Source organism: Aplidium turbinatum, chromosome 1 (assembly GCF_918807975.1).
Source record: "Aplidium turbinatum chromosome 1, kaAplTurb1.1, whole genome shotgun sequence".
Classification (NCBI taxonomy): domain Eukaryota; kingdom Metazoa; phylum Chordata; class Ascidiacea; order Aplousobranchia; family Polyclinidae; genus Aplidium; species Aplidium turbinatum.
In genome coordinates this window covers 49526449-49550567 of record NC_137472.1, presented here as the reverse complement: position 1 = coordinate 49550567, position 24119 = coordinate 49526449, and the positions used below count along the sequence as shown (strand labels likewise).

General features: G+C 39.1%; 2 protein-coding genes across 2 annotated transcripts; one reads left to right on the top strand and one right to left on the bottom strand.

Moving 5' to 3' along the window:
* The first annotated feature begins 5245 nt into the window (after positions 1 to 5245).
* On the top strand, positions 5246 to 9314 carry LOC145782131 (charged multivesicular body protein 7-like). The gene is made up of 4 exons (XM_082593887.1): positions 5246 to 5323; positions 5669 to 5813; positions 5996 to 6035; positions 6416 to 9314. Exon 4 carries the CDS (start codon positions 6439 to 6441, stop codon positions 7795 to 7797), a length of 1359 nt encoding a protein of 452 aa, XP_082450013.1. The 5' UTR covers positions 5246 to 5323; positions 5669 to 5813; positions 5996 to 6035; positions 6416 to 6438; the 3' UTR covers positions 7798 to 9314.
* A 134-nt stretch (positions 9315 to 9448) lies between these two features.
* On the bottom strand, positions 9449 to 22788 carry LOC145782121 (cell division cycle protein 16 homolog). Its single transcript, XM_082593876.1, has 15 exons — positions 22637 to 22788; positions 21798 to 21852; positions 18103 to 18217; positions 17451 to 17595; positions 17061 to 17144; positions 16048 to 16224; positions 15458 to 15591; positions 14753 to 14882; positions 14218 to 14313; positions 13810 to 13913; positions 13148 to 13300; positions 12592 to 12708; positions 12361 to 12505; positions 11719 to 11863; positions 9449 to 11113 (listed from the first exon to the last, which is right to left on the bottom strand). Exons 1-15 carry the CDS (start codon positions 22715 to 22717, stop codon positions 10803 to 10805), a joined length of 1992 nt encoding a protein of 663 aa, XP_082450002.1. The 5' UTR covers positions 22718 to 22788; the 3' UTR covers positions 9449 to 10802.
* Between the last annotated feature and the right edge of the window lie 1331 nt (positions 22789 to 24119).

Here is a 24119-nt window from a genome sequence, read left to right as displayed (position 1 = left end):
CCAGGAATGTTCTTGATCTCCACCAAACAGTAAACAGGGAAAGCAAAAGAAAGCATTTTCACTGTTGCAGCCACACAGCCAGTCATGATCATCATACACATTTCTGTTAAACTTCCTTGCATAAGGGTTACCTCTACTGGTGGATGATTGGGAAATGTCAAGGTTTGGAGTGGGTCTTCCTTGTGCTTTGATGCTAAGTTTTTCTTGCAGAGACAACTGGGAAAACCTAATTTTTTTCAATGACATTACAGAATTATCCATTGTATATAAATTGCAAAATGTTCCAATTAAAGTGTAAATTATTATAGCATAAACCTGTTAAGACAAATGAAATCATTGTCAATTTTTTTAAATGAAGGTAGATTCAGAGTCAAAATAAGAGTATCCATATATATATGATATTTTTTTTTTATTTATTTGCATCAGACTCAAGATGAAAGTAGAAACAAAGCAGATACTCAACTCCGAAGAGCTGAGTCGTAATGTACCAAATACAAAGATTGAGTGTAACAGTCTGTTCGCATTAGTTCATATATCCATTGGTTGGAAGACAAGTTACAGCGGGTTACAAACTGATATAATTTTTTACAAATGAAAGCTTGAAAAATGGTGATATTGTTATCAACGAATGCAGAGGTGATGCTGCATCGTCTCTGCAGATTAAACAACATTCTGTAACAATTATTGTATCCAACACGTAAGCGATTACTACTGGATAGAAGATAGTTACACCATAGTTGACAGGCATATAAAGGCATACAATAGGAACGAAACAACACATTTTTAACAGCAATCAAACGTTTGGAAAACCTTGCTTTTAACATGTTTTCAGAACAATACAATGACCGTAATTGTCGTTTCATGTCTTTATCATCAGGTAGAAGCGTTAATCATTACTCCAATATATTTCAAGGGTCTCAAAGCAGATACGATTTTTATTTAAATACCGTATTATATATGATCGGATTATAGCCAAATTTCAACATCTAGGCTTTATATAAATCACCAACAGTTTTGTTGCAATTAAATATAATGTCATGAGAAACTACATACATTTGACAAACATTGATGAGTTTCTGGAGTCCCTTGACACTTGATGCAAAACAACACAAGCCTTCAGCATACATTAAATGATTGAAGACAGGAGTTGCCAATGCAGCAGCCAACAGAAAGACCGTTTAATTCAGAAGATAAATCATTCATGTAGATGCACTTCTGCAGCATACCGGTACTAGACCTTGAGGGCAGACACTAGTGAAGCACCTAACTTAACTATCTATCACTCCTGACGGATCACTGAGTGGAAACAATTATCGTTCCTTGCCCTAGAAAATACTATACCAACCCTCAGCAGCATGGAGTCACATGCAAAGATCAAAACTGGGCAAAGATCAAAACCCTAACCTTATTCCTAACTCTAACCCTTACCTTAATTAACCCTACCTAACTTTAATCCTAACTCTGGCAACACCTGATTGTAACTATGGCAACAAGTGTGTAAAAATAGCCACTTTGTAATAACAATAATAGGATGGATAAAGAAAACCGGACATAAAAGAAACCCATCCTCAGGCAAAAGCAGGTTTCGATGTGGCCCAGGAGAGCAGGTGTTGAGCTCTTTTTATGGTCAGACTGCACATCACAGTCACACAGTAGCCTAAGACGATTGAGGTTCGAGATCCAGTGTAAGTTATTGTTTCTTGTCCTAGCACTATTGTTTCTTGTCCTAGCACTGTTGTTTTCTTGCCCTAGTACCGGTACATCCTATAACCTGTTGAATACCCTAATCCTACAGCTATCACATTTACAGTCATGTCTCATCGCTACTCTGCGAAACAAAACTTAACTTTAAAAAGTCTGTAGAATTATTCGGTTAGGGGGGGGGGGGCTGTTTTCCATGCAGCCCCAACAGATTCAAAAATGGCAGTGGCTATTTGACCGGCTCCGGTCTTTGAATCTGAAACACTATTTGACCGGTCATGACGTCACTTCATAAGCACTTTTTTCTTTTTCTCTTTCAAAGCAAAAGACGATAAGCGCCTTAAGTTTTAAATTCAACACGGTTTTTTCAACTGAATCCGTGGCGCATACGTAATGTCTCGGGGTGCTATTCCAGAGGGAATGAGTTCGATTCTACTCGGAAGCGTCTTTTTTTATTTTTTTTAACTAAATTTTTAAAAGTGGAAAGTTGTCTTGAAGGGTTGGTTGAGATGATGATTTGAAACTTGACTGATTGTTGTGCGACAATGAGACTGAATTTAATTTTTAACTTCGGACTTCAGCGAAACGTAATCTTACAGCCTATTAGAAGGTGTGATTTTTTCAGAGAATTTGTGCTAAGAAATGAAAGGAATTTGTTAAAAATAAAAACTAGAAAAAACTTTTTTAATTCGTTTTGAAGCTTTTTTATTCACTTGTTGATTCATCATTCATATCAGTAAGAAAAAAAAAAGAACGCTTCCGGATAGTATCGAACTCATTCCCTCTAAAATGGCAGCCCGAGACGTTACGTGTGCGCCACGGACTCAGTTGAAGTAAACGTGTTGAATTTAAAACTTAACGCGCTTATCGTCTTTTGCTTTGAAAGAAAAAAGGGTGCTTATGTAGTGACGTCACGACCGGTCAAATAGAGTTTCAGATTCAAAGACCGGAGCCGGTCAAATAGCCACTGCCTTCAAAAATTGCTGTTATGTATTCTGTAAAATACCAAAAGAGGTGGAGCTTCAAGGATATTTTTTAGCCAATCAGAGCACTTGAAATCCAAAATCTGGGGCTGCAAAGAATGTTGTCCCAAAGCCATGTTTCCAAACAAATTTTTAAATATTTTAATTTTCAATCCGCAATCCATAAGTGAAAAAAGTAATCGGGTCGGACAAACACAGAGGAAAACATATCTTCCCTTTTTTCTCTTTCTTTCAGGGGGGGCTGCAGCCCTGCAGCCCCATGGCACGAGCCGCCACTGAGTGACACCTGAAGGGACCGCGGAAAAAGTGTCACCATAACCGAAGTGTCACTATAGCCGAATTCTACTCAACTGTTGCGTATGCAAACGGGACTTTGCAACAGGTGTCACTATAGGCGAAGTGTCACTATAGCCAAAGTCACTATAGGCGAATTCTACTGTAATTTCTTGTATTTTGGATCCATCTCAGATGATAATTGCTATATCCTAGCTAAATGACAAATTCCTGTCCTTTTCTCAAGTTTTTATTTTTACCACATTCCACTCATTGCTTGGCACAACTTTTCTCAACAAAATCACACTTTTTAATTGACAGTAAAATTACTTTTCGCTGAAGTCTAAAATTAAATCAATTCTCATTGGCTTATTTATATCACTCTTAGAAACCATCATCTCAAAACTTCAAGACAACTTTCTAACTTCTTTTTACTACGCTAAAGAGATCGGAAAATGGAATCACTGGCAACTGTCCATAGTTAATTTCAATAATGTCTTTTAGATATAGTTTGTTAAAGAAATAAAAAAAGTCAAAAGTCTTACAAATTTCACTTTGTGTGGAGCTGCATGTACTTGAGAGTGTTCCCGACAATTTTCACCAAATCAAACGTCATATAAAAACCGTTCAAGTCTACTGAATATTACGTCATGGAAATTCCTAAAGCATGTGCCAAAATTGCACCATCGTTCATAAGACCTGTTTGGACCTGTTTGGGCCTGTTTAAACAGGAAATATTACATCAGCTTAAACACCTGTTGGAATGACTTCATAATTGTCTTTCATTTATTGCGTCACAGTTACTTTCTACGTGAATTTGAGATATTGATATCTATTCTGGTCATTCGTAAAATGATTGTTTGAAAGTTGGCCGCACATTTAACTGTTGGCTTAGTGCTTGCTAGCTGGACAAAAGTTCCGTCTTTTATCCAAGTAATTTGTATTGTAGTGACAGTTTTTAGGTGTACGGCGTTGCACCAGTCATTTCGATAGCCTCGGGCTAATTTTACTGGAATACACTTTTGAATAGACGTTTCGAAAGTGTGTTTATTTTTGGGTCATTGCATGCAGACGAACGGATTTGGGAATCTTACGTTACAATTTTCCCACGAAGAGATTATGGTTTACCGCTGTGACCAGAGAGGTTACTGTTATTTTTTTTTATTCACTTTTTTTTTTTTTATTTACAAAACAGAATAGTCAGGGATTTGTAGAAATATATAGGGATATATATAAATCCCTGAGAATTATAAATAAAGTTGAATTATTTTTTATCATACGTCAACATTGACTTCTCCATTATGATCAACAAAGAAAAGGTTTTGGATTTTGTAGTGGCAACTCTGACCAAATCAGATCGAAACTTTTTATTGATTTTTGTTGGACACATATTATAGATTTATAGTAATACCGTAGCGTAGATGGTAATAGTGGCTTAATGTTAGTGGTTGCCTCCAGGGTTGCAGAGTCTGAGGGACTTTGGCGTGTCCTGAATCGGAGGTGTTAAAAAAATCGCTTTTTTCAGCGACTGCGATTAATTCCGATGCAAAACAATGAACAATAAAATTTTTATTTGCAATATCTTTTTTTTAAATATTGCTTCATGTTCTCTGTATTGTTCTTGAAAAACTTCATCAGAAGTGTTGGTTTTTGTGAAAGTCGCCGTTTAAATTTTGTTCATAACTGAAGTGAAATAAATTTTAAAGAAATCAGAAAAATTCTGGCAACACTGAAGCCGGAGTCGCCCAGTTATAAACTGAGAACGAGAAGTTGGACTGTTGGAGTGGTATGTTTTTGGCTGATGGCTATATTTACACTGTAGTGTAATAATAGCCTCAATAGCGTTGCCAGATAAGGAATTCTGCCATAACTTGAGAAAGTTTTAAAGCTGTTAAAAACAAATACTTGTATTTTGGAAATTTGTTAATAAGGAATTCTGCTTTATTTTGAAAAAACTTCAAAACTGTTGAAGGCAAAAACTTGTGATTCGGGTAATTTTGAAGTCCTGAGCAAAAAGCAAAGCTCAAACCTTAACTCCAACTGTAACCCTGATAACACTTGCCATGCAACAAAAGCTCTTCGATCAAAACCATGGCAATTAATGTTGTAGATATAACCACTTTGTGAAAGTTTTTAGTGCTTGGATTTTCTTTGTACACTGTATTAAGAATTCTGTATAGAAAACTTCATTTAGATTTAAAATCAGTTTTACCAGTTGAAGAATTAAATTGCACTCATTTTATATCATATTTTCATAGCGGTAAAATGCATACTTTGTGCATTTTTGCAGAAAATTGAGTATAATGCTTGAAACTGATAATGTTTTCAACTATTTTCTTTCTGTTGGAAATACACTGCTGGAAAAGGTAATTAAAGTTGTGTTTAAGCTTTTAGTTGTAAATACATTTTATATTGATTAGTTTTAATTTCAATTAGACTTAATAATATTATACAATGCAACGATATTGTACCGTAGTTACTTATCTATGGTAATTCTACACTACACCTGTTGTGTGCATTTTAAGGTTTTTGATGTGATGCTTCTGTTGGAAACTACTGATAATAACTAATGAATATAAAATACTAAAATAACTACTGAATACTGAATATAACTACTAAAATAAGCAAATTACTGCAATGATATGTCAGTTCAAGAAACTCATCGATGTACCGGTACTGCAGGCGTTTGACTTCAATTTTGTTATTTTCAGTTTTTGCAACTCAATACAAGTGATTGGCAAGCACGCGTGTTGATTGCTGAGTGTTTTGTCTGCATCATACTTGTTGTTCTTATTTATATTTTCTGGAAAATCTACCAAAATTCAATTCAGGAACTGTTTGCTAGAGATTCACTCTGTAAGTTGACAATGGAGATGCATTTATATAGTATGTCGTAAAAAAAAACTGTTTAGCATTCATTAAATTGGCCATCTCATGTATTGTATTTGCATTATATTATACTTGTTAACTTTTCTGAAACATGTTATATATATAGAGAGTTTTTATGTTGATAGTAAATGCTGTTTTAACGTTTTCAGATGAAAATCCACTCTCTCCTGGAAGGGAACCTTTTCACATGTAAATATTATTTTATTAATTTGATTTGAAAGTCAAACAACGTTTCTGCAGTATCTCGCAGTTTGTGATGCCACAGTGGTGGTAAACAATCCTCTTTTCTCTACTATTAAGTTGTTTAAACAAAATAAAACACGATCGAGTTGAATTTGCATAACAATTCATTAATTTGCATATTTCACTTTTTTTTAAGTGAAACTGATCTTGTAAAGTAACTGAGGGCTGATCTTTAGCATGGTACCAACAAATTTTAATAGAAGTTATGGTTTAATTAGCCATTGTTTCTTCCAGAGGTTTTCATTTTTTACGATAGTTGCAAGCATGTGTGCAAATTGCTGTTTATTTTTGAATAATTTATAGACCCATACATGTTTTTGTTGCAGGAAAACGAAGAAAACTTTATAAAATGAATCAAGGTCACACGAAGCTGGCCAAAGATCTTGTTGATTGTTGGGATGATGAAGAGCGTATGGACTTTTTGTTTTCGGATTTTCCAGCGGACTTTTCTGTAAATCCCGAACATTGGAAAAACAAAATTGAATTTTGGGTAAACTTAATCACAGATTTATGTTCTAACAGTGCTTCGGTCTGTGTTAACTTCAACACCGTTAAATTATGGGTAGAAAGAAAGGGCCGAACACCACTTGGATTACAAGTGATTTGGGATCACATGATCAATAACAAACTACTGGTCCCAGCTTCGGAATATATCGGTGATATTGCTCGAAACGCGTCATGGGTAGGATGGGGGATGAATATGTTGGTTCGCAAACCAACGATGTGGGTTGCTGGTAAAATGCTCAGCCCGTTAAAGAGTCTAAGTCCGATCAAATCCGCTGGGAATAAAACGATATCCTATATTTGTGAAAAATCCCTTTCCATCAAGTGTTTGTCGCTGCTGGAGAAAATGCAATCAATGCATTCACATATTCCTGGCAATTTGCACATCATATCACTGTCTGGTTTGTTGTCGTCGTGTGCTGATCTGGCTAACAGTGAAAAAGATATGGAGTTTCTTCTTTTAACGTTAGAAAGGGATAAAAAAGTGATTGTGTTTAAAAATGAAAACAATGCCGTGACTAATCACTATAGTTCAGAGAAATACGTGAAATTTGTCAAGACACATTCTGACATTGTTGACCCAGTGTCCGAATACGACATGGGAATAATGAAACTGGAAGAAACTCGAAAAGAATTGGAAAAGCAAATTTCTATCTTGCACCAAGACCAGAGCAAACTGGTTCAGACCGCCCGAGAGTGCTTGAGAAATGGTGAACGAATTTCGGCTAAAAGTGCTTTGCGCCAAAAGCAACGTGCCGAGACCAGCGTAAAAAACAAAGAAATATCCCTAGACAACATCCAACAACTGCTTGACAAGATTGAACAGTGCAAAACTGACCAGATGATTGTGGAAGCATACAAGGCAGGGGTGGCCACATACAACAAAACCGTGCGTGAAAATGGCCTGGATATAGAAACTGTTGAATCAACGATGGACGACGTTAATTCGCTTCTCGAAAACCAAGAAGAAATCTCTGCAACTTTAGCGACGTCCGTGTCAGATGACAGCGTTTCTAACGAAGAATTAGAAAAAGAATTATCAAAACTTTTGTGTGAAGAAACTGGAATCATGTCAAATCAAACAGACGCAGACATCGCGAAATTAGTGTCAGGAATGAGCACAGTGTCAACTCGCTCTCCTGTCAAAACAAGCAAAACCCGCCAGGTTTCTCCAAGAAAAAGCTCTGGTCAGCTATCTCATTAACTTCGGTTACACATTCCCATTTGGTGCTTCATGAAATCAGAAACTCACACTCTTGTTGCTGGTCCAAGCATCTAGTCTTGCCACTTCTCCCAAGGTTACCTTAGCTTATAGGAGTTTCCAGCTGTTGCAGCAATAGGTTGGCAACTAATTATGGTTTTGAAGCGGTGCAGAATAAAACTCGCTTTTAAAATCCCAAGTGATACTAATGTAGTTCTATCAAAACAAGTTTTTTTTATTGCCATCATTTGCGTATAATTGAAAGACATTTTTTTTCGATTTTGCAGTGTTTTTTTTTAATGTCACAAGATTCACGAAAAACTGATATACATTTTGTTAGTTTGATAAATAAAGCTTACTGTTGTTCGATTGTCTATTCCTAGGCTCCTTTTCCCAACGTCTTACCACTGTCTTGTTTCAACTATTTAACATAAAAGATCCCAATCTGCAAAAATTTTAGGTCTTATACACAAATTTCCTGAAACATGCTTTCTCAGTCAATGTTGACTGGTCTGAACGGCACCAACAGAAGGCTCTTGTCAATCAATCACGTACCAACCACGTTTATTTTCTTGTGCAATTCTTTACTTGACATTCATTTTATCTTTTTGTTCGTTGTCTTTAGCCTGACTTCTGTACCGCAGCTACATTGTTATTTCTTGCCTGAGGTCGTGGTGAATGGCATCGGTCTACTTCTATAATTTTGAGGATGTGCTTTTTTGTCTATCTGGATCGAAGTATTGGAAAATAAAAAAGCGCATTGAATGAAAAGTTGCACGGATGTGTTTTTGTGATACTGCTCCTTTAAAATAATTCTAACGAAAGCCGGTCAGTAGATAGTCGTGGTTTTTAAAATTGTTACAGCATATGAGGCTTCTTTCTTTTTTGAGCAGTCTATGCTAGGCTTCTGCTTATTTCTTTGTGAGAGTGTTTCTTACTTTTGTACCGACAGCGAGTAGAACACATGCATATCTACGACCGGTACTTTTCAGATGCCGCATATTTTTAGCAGGCAGCATAAACAAAATATACGTTTGATGTACATGCATGCCCCATTGCCCCTACGTCTACCTTGGGTGAAATGGTGGGTGATACTACTGATACAGCTAGAAGCTAACCCAACTTGCTGCAGATTGCATACTACACCGACCGCGAAAACTGCTCATCGTAATGATAAACTACCTAAAATTAAGATTTAAAAGTACAGTGCACTACATGGTCGTATGGAAACTGAAAAATGTGATTACAAATGAAAAAAATGATTACAAAGCTACATATCTCGCCAAGATTTATTTATTGATCATAAGCTACTGTAGGCTATATCTAAGATCACGTCTTAATTCCAGTCTTTGCTGAATCGTTTGATCCTGTTGCTGTATACTTCTTGTTTAACACTGTTCGCTGCATGTCTTCATTATGTTTGTTCGAATGAACGCTGTCTGCATTTAAATTAATGAATCTGTTTTGAGTGTCAATATGTTTTCAACTGACTTGTCTTATCGGAAGAAAAATAAACGTATTTCTAGTTTTACCTGGCCGCAAATATTGAGATTCTGTTATGTGCAGGCTGTGTTTGTTTTCTGGAATGAACCGATAACTCGACCTCAGTAGAACACGTACAGCGGGCAGTATCAGATTCAACAAGCCGTAGAAATGAACAAAACATACAGCGATTTGCATTTCTCAACTTTTTGCCGGCAGGATAAACAAAAATACGGTACGTTAAATTACAAAAAAAAAAAAAAAATGTACAAAATGACAATACAACACTTCAATAGCTTACCTCTTGGGGTGAATTTGTAACATGTTACAAATTTAGTAAAGAACATTTTACCTTTTTTTTTATAAACAGACTAAAGTCCAAATATGCTCCAAGAACTGCTCGTGACGAGTCTAGAGCAACGACACATTGCTACCAAATTGCCCACAAGTAATAATGATATAAACCAACCGCATAGCCGTACATGTAACCATATGAACTTGTGTGTCTAAAAAATAGCAGTTTTTTTCGTTTTCTTGCTCATTTATAGTGGAATTAAATCTTGTAACAAGTATCAGGAGCTCCAAAATTAAACACATTTCTTTGGAAAGCTCCTTGTACTACCACTACACTCCGTTACCACTTAATTTTCCATTGTCTTACGTTTAATATATTTCACACGAAAGAGCATAAAGAAATACAGTATTTTAATTTGAATAATTTTTTAACACAGCAATCAACCACTCAATAAAATTTTGTTGCATTTTAACAACAAAATAACCAGTAAGTTCAGATCGCTTTTGTGCCAAGTGTGGTTAGGATGCAAGGAGATGGTGAAGGTGACATCAAACAGCCAACATTGTAAGTTATGAAGTAGGCTACCGGTAGTCGAAAACACAAATTAAGCTTTTTAGTTGTAACCTGTCTTCTATTTGCTTGCTGAACTTTCTGTGCCACGTTAATCAACATGATTAGATTGCTGTGTAAAATGAGCACTGAGCAGTGTATCAAAATCTCCAGGAATAATAAATGATTCACGGTAAAAAGATGGGTGCTTTGCGTCTTGTGCTTCGACGATTTACTTGGTCGTGGGGTTAATGTGTGCGAGAAGGCAACTTTCATCACATGAACTTTGCAAAAAATGGTTCTCATGGCTGTAAACTGCGGGGTTTGGTTATGACTTAAACACCTTCCTGTGTAAAAAATGAGAAAAGCTATTTTTTGTGTCTGTAACTGGGTCAATGATGCATTCACAAAGTGGCTTTTACAAACTGCAGGCTCGCTCCTTTAGTTCGAACTGTACATCTCTGACGCTCATACAAGTTTCACAAAAGTGTGACAGAAACAAGCCACAACTGTGAACACTCCGCACGGGTGTGAAGAAGAAACGCGCACTCGATCATTTGGCGTAGGCTTTGAATATAGATAGCAAGTGCCGACCTCAAACGACAACTCGCTTCGGAAATGGCAATCGACTTGTCGGACCTGTCTGGAGCCGTGCAATTTTCGCAAACGAATTACAATTTCGTCAGTCCGTATAATCGTCCATTTCAATGTCATCATCGGTTGAGACAACCGCCCCAGCTGCGAACGATCGTGTCCTCACCCCTTGGGGACCACTGGGCACGGTTGACGAAGTACTGCATGTCTGTGACCCACTTTCCTCTTCGACCAAAGCGTCAGTTGACCTTGGTGTGTCCGCCCCAAGAGATTGTATCCCCGAAACCCCTTCCACGAACAAACGACTATCATCGTCCATGGTCATGTCGCTGGAATCCCCAGGCGAAACAGTGACGTCAACGAAAGCGGTTTTCTTTCCACTGAATTTCAACGCTGAATCTGAAAACAATTTAAACTTCAGTTGTAGAAGTTCATTACCGTTTCACAAAACTAAACATTGATTGCAGTTAAAGAATTTTATGAACGTCGGACTTAAGTCTGGTGGTGAATGACCTGCCATAAGCCACTGGTTGAAGAGCGGACGGTTTTCAAAACCAAGTTTCGAAATTGTAAAAGTAGGTTGCGGTTGATTGACTACAAAAAAAGTGTAGGAAGAAATATTGAAGGATAACCTGAGACAGGAACTTGCAATTGAAGCTGTGAAAGACCAGGCTTATTTGAAGAAAAATGGGGAAAAGAAATGCTTGGTTGTGTATTCTGTGGTCTCAGTTGAAACATCGCACAAAATTATTGCGAGAAAGTTGTCGGACCGGGTCGCAAAATGATATGCAACCTCATAAAACTCTTAAGTTACAAGTGTTACTTCTTAATTCCTTTATACAGTCTTCCCCAGGAGACATAATGGATTTTAACATTACCAGGGTTTGAAAATTACAACAATGAAAAAATTCAATTAAAATTTTAACAACCTACTACCAAAACTATCGCCCTTAAAGCAAAATATGCTACGTAAATATGTTATTGAAAAATCAAGATGACCGAACCTTTGTACGGACGATGAGGAAGAGGGGGCGCCGGGCCCTCCGGCTCCATGGGCCCGCATATGGGCTGGTCGATTTCAGAAAACCTTTGAATGACAGTTTCTAGGAGGCTTGACGTGAACACATCATCTCGCCGAAGACCTAGTGACTGTAAAGCAAAACTTACTGTTCAGACGTTAGCTTTATTTCCCAGTAAGCAAATCAGTCCTTTTTTACATGGATTCAACGTCTGCAGACGTTGAAATACTGGCTGGGTTAGTTCAAAGTAGCTTCCTGAGGTCTCGTTTAATTTGACATGCAGTCAAAGACATTTTCATTATCATCATTTTCAGCTTGTGGCAGCTTACTGCTGAGCGAAGGCCTTCACTTTTTCTTGCCAATCCAGTCGATCGTGTGTTTTTATGTACCGTACCAGTTTATTGTTCTACATTCTTTGTAAATCTTGTCTCTCCATCTCATTTTGGGTTTTCCTCATGTCACTAGTTGCAAGTACCCTCAGTTGCAATTTTGGCAAAAACGCTTTAAAAATTTCAAATCACAAGCCATTTCACCTGCTCATAATTGAAAGAGACGTTTACCTTGGTAGGGTAATTTCACAAAGTTTGGTACGATTTTTAATAACTTTGAAACAGATAGTGTGCTTACCTTATGAAGGTACTCGATAGCCTCACTGTATTCACCCAAGTAGCTATACACCAGTCCGATGGCGGAGTACGTATCTGATGAATGAGGGACGAGTACCAAAGCTTGCCTGTGGCAGTCCAGAGCGCGACGGTAGTTCTTAAGTTTCCTGCAGAGAATGAGTTTGAGAGAGACGCTGGTGGTTCATTGGCAAAAGACGGACTGGCTTTTACGTCGTGTGCTTCACCCACTCACCTGTATGTGTGCCCCATATTGTTCAATAGGGGCTCCCATTCCTCTATGACGGTTTCGTTGCCGAGAACTTGAACCTGCTCCAGCGCTTTAATAAAGTACTTCAACGCAGCCGTGTAGCTGAAAGGTTGTCAAAAGTGTACGCCTGTACGGTTACTACTGAGGGTTGAACCATAGCATCTTGCAATACGTTTTTTATTCTTTGGAATAAACGAACAGAACAGACTAACTGCTCCCCTTCTCACATTTTCATGGGATGATTGATCGTACATAATACTACCTCTAGTTCAAGCAAGATCAAGTTCAACCTACTGTTGATTTACGCATATCAGTAAAATTGTCAAACCACAGATGTAATTTATTTAAGTACAGTTAGTCTAACATTGTACACTTATTTATTTTTGGTAGAGATTCATCTGGATTCTGGATGAGCATAGAAAAACAATGACACATGATGCAACTGCCATAGTCTGCCAGTGTGTCCCATTACAGAGAAATATATTAACACACCATACAGGAGAAGACATAAATCACTTTGAATCCTACCCTGCGCGCTTACTTTGAATTCGTATAAAGAGCCACCGCCATTTCATGCAACACGTGAGGATCATCTGGGCTAACTTCAAGCGCTGTGGCGAAGAACTTCTCCGCTAGCTTGGTGTTGTTGGTCACGCTGTACTCCAAGCCGATGTAAAGGAAAGGCAAATGACACCTGGGATCCACAAATGTAATCAAAGGCTTATTACCAGCGAAGCTGACTAATGTGACAAAATGATTATTACGCTGAGGCATGATTGAGGTCATAGGAAGAAACTGATTTCGATGATAAATTTTGTAACAAACAGATTTTTAATACATTTAATAGGACATATTTTGAAAAAAAAAATACAATACAACAATAAGCCTAGTTGCATTTCGTAATTCATTACTTACGTGATAATTCAGTAGCTAAAATGGTTGATATGGGCTAACATGTGGTAGTATGGTAGGCCTATAGCCGAAAACGATTTAAATATTTAGTTTATTTTTGTATATCATGGTAAACGCTGTGTCGTTTCTTGATTTTATCTGCTAATGAGTCAATGAGGTTACCTCTCCACAAAAATTGTAATGCAACAATTAAAAAACAAGTGGAAATGTTCGAAAAATACACTGCAAGAATTGCGGTTATCAAAAACAATCAGTAGTTATGAGTTATCATTTTCATCGTTGGTAACTCACCCCTTCATTAGCTGCGATGCAGTAAAGTAAGCGGCCATCGCTTGGTCGTGCTCGTTCTGTGAGGCGAAGGAGTGACCGTATGCCAACCACGCTGGGCCATACAGCTGCCAAGTTTAGAAGGTTAGATTAATTATCGGTTTCGTGCAATGAAGCACATCTTTAAGAAAAGAAGCGTGGTAAAATCATATAGAACAGTCTATGTTTCTATTACTGTTTCTGACACGTTGAACGACACCACCAAGGTACACAAAAGCACTTTCCTGTGTTACAGTATTAATATTGATTGAAGAAATGAACTGATGATCTTTGACCTTTAATAATGACCTTTGACCTAGACCGAATGACCTTTGACCTAGATGACCATGACCTTTTTAATTCGGTAGCTGCCCCATACATCCGACCACCCACCTTATCAAGCAGAGTGGTCTTCAATAAATATCTCCGACATAGTTCTTGTTTCTGAGGTTGAAGAAGATAATAGCAGCCCACAGCATACCATGAAATCTGAGCATGTAGTGAAAAATATAAAGTCAGTGTTTTTAATGTCAAAGCAAAACTAGCATTGTATACAGTTACTGTGTGTATACTTGTATAGTATTGATCCGGAGTTGTCTCCTTTACCGAAGGTGTGAGACACAAGTACTGTTCTAGATAATTTCATGTGCGGTTAGGTCAGCGCAACAAGCAAGCCATCTTTAACCAGTCTCGTCATAATAACGTTACGCAACTTATTTTTGTTGTCCACATTACTTTACGGGCCACAGCACAGTTTCAAATGAAGCCAATAGCTAAAAGTAATACGTTGTTGGATTTGCTTAACAGAAAACACATTGAATTGGACCTTGTGAAAAAGTACATGCCCCAGATAGCGCGTGTTGTACACTGCTGCTTTGTGGAACAAATGTGCGAAAAACGCAGGTTGTAAAACTGTCACATGACTCACAGGAAGGTCAGGATACTTTGCCACGAGCTTGTGGGCGAGATAGAACAGTTTGTTGCTTTCTTTCAACTCCACTAAGAGAGCTACATGAAGAGGAAGGCACTGGGTGTGGTATGGATCAACTTTTAAAACTCTGAACAAGGAAATCATTCCCTAGCAAAGCCTCGAAAAACATGATGATCATGTTTGAAGTATAACTTATTTACATTACAGTACTGTACTATAAAGTAGAAAAAGGTTCAAATGCAACTCGTCAAAGCAAACCACAGAAAATTACAACAAACCACATACCGAACGATACTGTGCTAGTGTGAAAGCATCAATCGGTTTGTGAGACTTTTGTACGGGTTGATGTTTCGACCATTGAACTGCGGCATTCAAATTTAATATCAACTCAAAAAATGTGACTTAGTGCATAAACTTGTGTCTCAAATTGTACGAGTATGAAATAGGAATGATGTCATGATATTTTAGCACACCGTTTTCTCACAAACTATTGACAAAGAGACAAAGAAATGTGAAACCAAAGACAATATCCTGAAGCTTTAGTCCGTGACATCATTTCATTCACATTTAATCCGCAACGACAGTTCCAAATTGGTTTTAAAACCATTTCCAGCCAGCAAAAGTTTCGTTTTTCGCATCGACGTTGAAATGATGTAAAACTGTCGCCGCTTAACTATTGTAGGCCTACGTCGTAGTACGTACCCTTCGCTGATTTTGAAGCTTGTTCTAAACTCGCAGTTATAATAATGTCGCTCGGCGAGACTGGTGGCGATGTCAAGGTTCTCGTGAAAGTTGTCCATGCTCGGTGGTACCACAAACTCCCCCGGCTTGTTGTACTAGAGAAATAATATTGTTTGGAAAAAAAAGTGTTTGGTTGTCAACAGCAATAATCCTACACAACTGGCAGGGAATTGGAATGACATGAACTACCCAGACAGCAAAACCTTCATTATTACATTGACTAAACGTCTGCAGACGTTCTTCTTTTTTCGTTTGTGAGAATTGTTCAGATTTCAGGACAGGTCATGGAGAGCCAGGTTGGTGTAGCTTCTGCAGACGTTGAATCAATGTAAAAAGACACCATTAAATCTGCACAGACACTGGGCATAAGTACTTTAATTTCATTCGCTTTTATTGAAATTACTTATTGTATATACTTTGTATTTTAAGGTATTGGAACGTCTTAGCTTACTTTGTGTGATTGGCAAGAGGTTTTACTATTAATTGTAACACTGCCCTCAAAATCGAGTTTACAACGATTAACAAGTACACCAAACCGAACCTTTGCTGACCTTTTTAAGTTTTGTGGTGAAAAGAAACTGAAGTAACTCCTGTTCTTTAGCAGACTTGCATTGCTTCTTCATCGGTAGAGAGTCAAGAAGATCTTGCTCCTCTTCAGCTCGGAGCATGTGATGCTCAGTGAGCCGCTCAAACGCTTCGTAGCAGAAGACATCAGCTTTCAGAGCATCCTGAAAAGAAAAACATCATCATCGCTTGAATCAGTTCAATCGTGTCGAACTAGAACAATAGAACATATCACTTTCTATCAAAAAGATGATCTTTCCTCATGGCCATACTGCTATTGATATGTGGTTGGAGATATTGATCAAATATACAGAAAGACAGTCTCCGAGCTGTCTTGTCAAAGCAACGTGACATGCTCCTGATAGGCATCAAAGCGATGCTCGCTTTGGCATTGAGAAGACCCTTTCACCGGTTGTCTGTCAGCCGACGTAAAATTTCTTTACTCCAAGCTAGTTCATATGTGAATGCATCTAGGAACTTAAGCAGCAGAAATCAACTATTTTTAGTAAATATAATGCTTGAGACCATCGCTTTGACGTCTATCAGGAGCATGTTACGGTGCTTTGGTAATACAGCTAGGAGACTGTCTTTCTATACAATGTAAGTTGGATAGAGAATTTACTTTTTTCAATTATGAGCATACGAAACTCAGCAACACTGCGTACGGCATTCATCATGATAAAAGAAACCAAAATAGAAAAAGTTTTCGACTACACGTACACATCTAGGACTTGCTTCAGTTAGGCAATGTTCAAAGGCCTGGAGGTTTCCAGCCAATTCTCCACATAATGGTTCGGACAGTGCTTGAGCGATTGTTAACCATTGATCAGAGAAAAAAAACAAAATTAAGGAAGAACAGCTCTTTTAACTTAATTTCCACAAAAAAACTATTTTTTTTCGCATGGAGAAAGTGTTTTATGTTTAAGTGCATGCATGGGTTGAAAACCACACAGGATAATGTCGGCTCATTGCCAAAGAGTGGCCTAGTCATACATAGCACCTTGTAGCATTCAGCAGCAACTTCTCTCACGTCCATTGCTTCACAAACATCTCCCTTCAGCAAATGCAATGATGCGACCATATCCTTTAAAAACAGCCAAAAGATTTACAATTACAAAAGCACTAAACGACAATGACATACAACATGGATTTTGAAATGTTATTGCACGTGTAGCACGAAATAATACTTCACACCCAAGTTCTGTAACATTTGAATCACTAAACCAAACTATTTTTAAACTGCTGTGGAAATCTGATCAATGACAAGCAAATCTTGAGTTGAGGGTAGAAGTGAGAGCTAAGCCGAATAAACTGATTCTCAAACTTCACGTGCAGTTTCTACAGGTGAAAGACCTTGGAATGTGCAAAACAAAATTTTCAAACGGACAACCTTGTCATCTGGAATCCCATCAACAGGTTCCGCTTCAATGAGCTTTTTCGATAGATTGTTGCTGCCGTCTTGTGATAGCCCTTCTAGTAAGTCAAGTGCCTGTTGCCATTGCTTTCCTTCGGTATAACATTTAGCAGCCAAGTATCTGTTAAATACAACAACGGAATTCACCTTTACAGAGCAACCTTCTTGTGACAGTTGAAACAATTTTCTATTGAAACTTTTTTAAACTGTTTATCTCATAATTTTTAACCATGAGATAAAAAAAATAATAGTAAAGCATAGTATAGTAAGCTACAGCGCAAAGTTCCAGTCTAAATCAAAATTTTATATATACTTATTGATTACATGAGCTTATATAGCAAGCTAGCACAAATGTATTTCTTGAATTTTTATCAAAGCAAACAACTCAATTTTATTAATGTCATTAACAAATCAAAGGATATATATATTCAATGACTTCCGAAACAAGAAATCACTTTTTGAGGATGTTTAATCGAACATTGGCAATTACAACTACTTTACAATTGAAAAGCGTAAATTGTGCTAATTTCTTGCGTCCACCAATAGATAAAGGTTACAGTAACTGCTGAACTGAAGATTCTCTTGAATCGCTGCACAGATATCGCACATTTGTAGTTTCTTAACTTACCTGAAAGCATTGTGTTTGAGGTGCAGTTGTCGCTTGGTAATCAGTAGAGCAGCACGTTCATATTGCTGACAGTGATACATACATTGTGCAAGATGATAGACATCACATGTCTGGTCTAAAGGTTTGAATGAATATTACAAGATAAAACTGTAAACAATGAAAGTGGGAAAAACATACGAAAAATTTTGAACAAAAGCAAATTTACATATCATATTAACTTAGAATAGTTTAGGTATTGGTCAGTATTATGTATCACTTTTGTTATACGGTACAGCATAATAAAGCTATATCAAGCCATCTTCTTCTTCTTCGTTTGAACCTTGTTCTTCGCCACTTCAAGGGTCGAGGGGCTCTGCCTTTTACCACCCTTGGGCAGTGGCGGCGACGCGGTTTAAATGTTTGGGCAGGTGTCGAGCAGCCATTGAATTGATTCGTCATCCAGTTCACGCAGTCCACGCACACCATTTGGCGCATGGTAGATGGCGCAGTTACAGATGGTGTGGTCTGCGGTTTGTTCCTCCATGCCACACTCACAGATCGTGGATGGAGCCATCCCCCATTTGTGCATGTTGAAGCGAAATAGTCCGACGCCAGTACGAAGGCGGTTGAGCCGCACCCAGGCCTTCCTGGGCAAATGCATTCCGGTTGGATGGTGGCTGGTGTCGGAGATGAAACTTTGGAGTCTTGAGGAGTTCTTCTTCCACTCCGAGCTCCATTGGTGGTCCGCCCAGGTTGCCGCACTGATGGATTGGTCTTCAGCACTTTTCATCAGGAGTTGTGCGGCACGTACAAATGGGTGTCTCGATTTCAGTCGCCGAGGTTTCTCGTTCACAGACTCGTAGAGACTTGAGTAGAGTAAGTGGTTGGGGTTCGTAGCTCGACGAGAGAGAGACAGGATGGCTTCTTCACGACGAAGCTCAGCTGGTTGGATGCCTGCAAGGACAGGGAGATTTTCCGATGGTGTAGGTCGCAGGCATCCTGTCACGATACGCAGGGCGTCGTTTATGGCAGTGTCGATTTGATGGCAGTGGGCACTGCGGCTCCAGACAGGTGCACAGTATTCTGCTGGAGCGTGAACTAGCGCGATGGTGGCAATGCGCAGGGTATCAACTCCGGCTCCCCAGCCAGAGCCGGCCAGACGCCTTAGCAAAGCTGTGCGTGTTGAGATCTTTTTGCGTAGTGACTCCAAATGTTGACGGTAAGTGAGCGACCTGTCCAGGACTACCCCTAGATATTTAGGGTTTGGGCAGAAGGGCAGGGTTTTTCCATTGGTGCTGATCTTGAGCTCACGCTTTGCTTCCCGGTTGTTTAAGTGGAAGGCTGTCGTCACTGTTTTGGTTTCGCTGAGCTTCAGTCTCCATCTCTGGAGGTATGCCGAAAGTGTCGACATGTCCTGGTTTAGAGTCCCTTCTAATGTTTCCCAATGATTCGACAAGTGTAGAATGGCCAAATCATCGGCATAGGCATACTTTGCGGATACCGTGATTGGCAAGTCGTGGGTGTAGATGTTAAACAGAAGGGGGGCCAGGACAGATCCCTGAGGGACGCCATTTTTAAGGCGTCGTAACCTGCTTGGTTTACCACTTCCGGTGGTGAGAGTAAAGCTTCTGTTGTAAACGAGCTCCATGATCATGCGGACCATGTGCCTGTCCGGGAGCAGGCGGAGCAGTTTGCAGGTGAGGCCTTGGTGCCATACAGTGTCGTATGCAGCTGTGAGGTCGAGAAACACAGCACCAGCCTTCTTCTTTGCCTCAAAGCAGTCTTCGATGTCTTGAGTCAAGAGAGTGACTTGGTCCACAGTAGATCTTCCCTGTCGAAAACCAGCTTGCTCCCGGGGCAAGAGTGGGTCTATAATTGGTTCGACTCGAGTGTAGATAAGACGTTCGAAGATTTTAAAAGGGATGCAGAGAAGAGATATAGGTCGATAGCTCTTCGGATCCTCTTGTGGCTTATGAGGCTTAGGGATCGCGACTACTTTGGCTCGTCTCCAAATTTTGGGGATCTTGAGTTGGCATAAGCAGGAAGACAGGAATTTTCGCAGCCAAGACTTCATGGCGGTGCCAGCATGGAGTACAAGTTCGGGGCAGATGTTATCGGGACCAGGGGCCTTACGGGTCTTAGTAGATTGTAGGGCAGCGGTGAACTCATCCGACGTAAACTCATCAGAGATGCTTTCCTCGTCTGGTGTTGGGATTTTCCAGAGATCAGACGTTTCCCTCTTTACAAGTTTGGAGAACTTGCGATCGCCTATTTTGTAGGTCCCATTTTTCACCAGTTCTGATGCGATGTTATTGGCAGTAACGGGGCATTGGCGGGAGGGGCGTGCTGAACGACCTGTAAGGTTATTGACAGTACTCCATGCTATCCGGCTAGAGTGTGTAAAGTCGATAGTGTTGACGGTGTTTTTCCATCTCTCAAGCCTCCTTGAGTCTAGCCGATCGAGCAGTTTTGTTGCGGCTGAGGTAGAGGCAGCACCTGGTGAGGCACGAACATAAGAGCGGTATAAATTTTCGCACTCTGAATCCCAGCACGGCGTGTAGTTCTTTCGGCGGCCGCGAGGGATAGCTTGTTTAGCTGCGGATTTGATAGCACGGCAGAAGTCTTGGTAGGCCTCATCCACATTGGCGGTAGAAGGTGATGGTAGTTCCGCCACATTTTGATTGGTTATGAGGCTGTAGCGATTCCAATTGGCCTTTCTAAAGTTCCATCGCTTCACTGGGGCACTTGGGATGGGAGAGACAAGCTTAGGAGCAGTGATGAGCGAAGGTCGGTGTTGGGAACGTGGGAACTTCTCCAGCACACGTCTATCAGGAAGAGAGCTGTCTGTGTCCATGCTTGCAAAGGCCAGGTCAGGGTTGGTGCCCGTTCCCCAGCGTCCGGACCAGAAGCTGGCTGGATCTTTTGGGTTGTAGAGGAGGGCGAGGTTGTTGTTCGCAGCCCAAGTAGCCAGGCTTTCTCCGTCGCTGTTGATGTATTTGTAACCCCAGTCGGTGTGCTGGCAGTTAAAGTCACCAGCATAGATACTGGGTGAGGGGAATGCGGGTATAGATGATGGGTTCAGGCGTGAGGATGGTGGCTTGTATACATTGATGATGTTGTAATTTTCAATGCTCACACAAACCCATTCTATTTCTTCATTGACTGAGGAGTTTGCAAGCGTCCAGTTCAAGCTCTCATGGACGAACGTGGCGAGGCCATGTTTCCTGCTTTGGGTTGACCCAGCTAGTGAATAGTGTGGAATTACTAGCTTGTCTGCAGAAGTGCAGTGGGTCTCCTGGAGGAGGATGACAAGAGCTCGGTTCTTATGAGCGAGCTGCTCGATCACATCAATCTTGCTGGATGTGATGCCCTCAGCGTTCAGCTGTAAGATGGTGGGACGACGGTACTTGTCGACAGTGGGACTGCCGCGCTCTGAAAAGAGCGGTTCTCGTGGGGTCTTGTGCTGAGCGCTCCGGGTCGAGGTTCGGTTTTGACAGTCTTCGTTTCGCATTTTTATAATGCTACTTACAGGGGGGACCGCGTGAAGGTGACATGAGCCATGAGCCATATACATAATAGCTTAACTCTTAATTTACATGATTGACTAACATTGTTATAACATTAGCAAAATCATACAATGAAATTTATGTGACATAAAGCATATCTTGTAAGTTGAAAGTATAAACAATACGACATATATGATACAAAATACTTGCATTGTGACAGTGAAGCGGCCTTGTCTGCCCAAAATAATGCAGACTTGTAGTGATGCTGAAATATAAACAATAATGTCATCAAAAGTTATTAAAAAAAAAAAAAACGATTTACAAATGCGGTGCCACAGTCTTCATATATAAAACCAAAACAAATTTTTTATGCGTCGCTAATACAATATAGCTATTCTTGCAATTTTTGTATGCTATCATAAATCTCGAAGACTGCTATGGTCACCGTACGTCATTTAAGAATGATATCATGTGCTCAAACATACTTTTTGGTGAAATGTAAAATTGTGCATGCATGCATGAGCTGAAAGAGAAACTGAACATGAAAAGGCATGAACTCGGCACCAACAATGGAAAAAATGGCAAAACCAAACCTTCAAAAATGCTGATTGATAAAATTCTGTTTTAAAAATCAGTATTATATATACCAAGAAAAGCATAGAAACAATCTGCATTTACAAAATGTAGAATGCAATAATAATGCTTTAGTTGGTGCTCATTGGGCATGAAGTACAGCTTGCAATGCGGCACAAAAGACAACTGGAAGCAGCAAAAAGCATTGCTATAAAATGGCCCACTTCAAATTTGAATCAAAATTTAGTAAAAATGCTTCCAAGCTATGTTCAATTAGGCCTACTAAAGTCTTACTGCATCTCACTCTCAGACATTAGAGATGAATAATCTTACTTTAGGTCAATAGTCTTACTTGGCACAGAAACAAGAAGTTACATAAGAGCTTATTAAAACCAATTTTATAGCTATGGTAAAAGCAAAAAAACAATGTCATGCCTATGGTAAAAATAACCACCACAAATGAATTTTTAACTAACCTTGTCAGCATAATCTTTAGAAACAGTTTGCAATTTTGTGAGAAGATCTTTATTTAATTCTGCATCCCCAGTTGTTTTCATCTTGGTACCAAGTCAAGATAATCAAGAAAAAATACTTTTCAAGTTTAAATCACAGCAAGCAGCCTAACAAAGATAAGCTGCATAGCAAACCCACAAAATTTTGATAAAATGCAAAGCTGGTATGAGCACAGTTCATGTTCAAATAATTCATTGCCAACATGTTTCTCCGGTTACTTTGTTCAGCTTGATTAAATATAACAAAATAGTAGTAAACATAAGTGCTATCGCTGCGCCCGCGGGTTTCGCGTCTTCCCCGCGGCTCGCACGGGCGTCAGACTCCTCGATCGGTTTAAAAAAAATGAAGAAAACCATTTGTTACATGAATATATGCAACTTAAAGTGCTTTAGTTTGGTTTTAGCTACTATCGAAGAAAAGGTTTGTGGAAAAGGCAAACCTGAAAGAAAAACAAAGTGGATGGACAATGTTCTCAATTGGATAAGAAAAGCTGCTCTAGAGAGAAGTGCCTGCGCCCCTCCATAGGACTACAACCTATTGAACTTAAAGTGCTTACAGCAAATGATAATTTTTTCTATATTATAGTTCTTCATCGTAAAATCACAACACTTAACCTATTCAAAACATATCAAGCAGAACATATTTCAAAAAAGTTTTTCATTCAGCAGCAAGGGCATTTTAAGCTTTGACATTTCAGCACCAGCAACATATGAATTTTGACCCATTTCGATTATTGTTCTGTGCCAATAGTAAAAGCATTTGTTCTGATAGCTCAGTTGGATAAACACGTGGTGTTGCAAACAAGCAGAAAAATTAAGCAAAAATGGTTCCATTATTTGGGTTATGCACTTGCACAATGCATTTGAAGATAGTTTCCAAATTTCAAGTGGAAAAACAAAAAAAATGAACAAATTCATGAAGACCTTCTGACTGAGAATTTGTGGTGATTATTGAAAACACATCAAGAAGTTGTTCAATAGTTTGTGAACTCAAATTGCAAGTGCTTCAAAATGCATGTTTTCATTGTATAATTATACTCTGGTATATACATCTTGTACTGTACGATTCAGTGGCACAAAAGATGCAGAGCATTGTTCTAATCCACTATTACATAACAGAGCTGGTGTTTGGTTTGGCTTTCTTAGTCCAAGGATTCAAACCAACAACAGCTTACTCTCAATGTTAGTGGTTGATCCCTTTTAGTAAAGTAGTATCTTTACCGTACCTATAACAGGTACCGGTAATGGTTATCCATCATCTCGAGGATGATGGTCTTCGCATCAATGCTAACAGTGAGATCTTAAATGATTAATGAGTGCAGGATTGGACACATTGGTCCTTTAAAATATCACTGTTAGCGTTGATGCGAAGACAAGATATAGCCATTACTATCGGTAGTGTGTAGCCTATGAATGTGTAGATTTATTTGTTACGGGGTGGTGGCTG

What these genes read in the sequence shown, in the direction of transcription:
- LOC145782131 (XM_082593887.1), top strand. Translation starts at nt 6,439, where the DNA reads ATGAATCAAGGTCACACGAAGCTGGCCAAAGATCTTGTTGATTGTTGG.
- LOC145782121 (XM_082593876.1), bottom strand. Translation starts at nt 22,717, where the DNA reads ATGAAAACAACTGGGGATGCAGAATTAAATAAAGATCTTCTCACAAAA. An exon ending in TTGCTGCTGAATGCTACAAG is followed by an intron (nt 16,225 to 17,060) that starts GTGCTATGTATG and finishes TTTTCTTTTCAG; the next exon opens with GATGCTCTGAAAGCTGATGT. An exon ending in GCTCTTTATACGAATTCAAA is followed by an intron (nt 12,709 to 13,147) that starts GTAAGCGCGCAG and finishes ACAACCTTTCAG; the next exon opens with CTACACGGCTGCGTTGAAGT.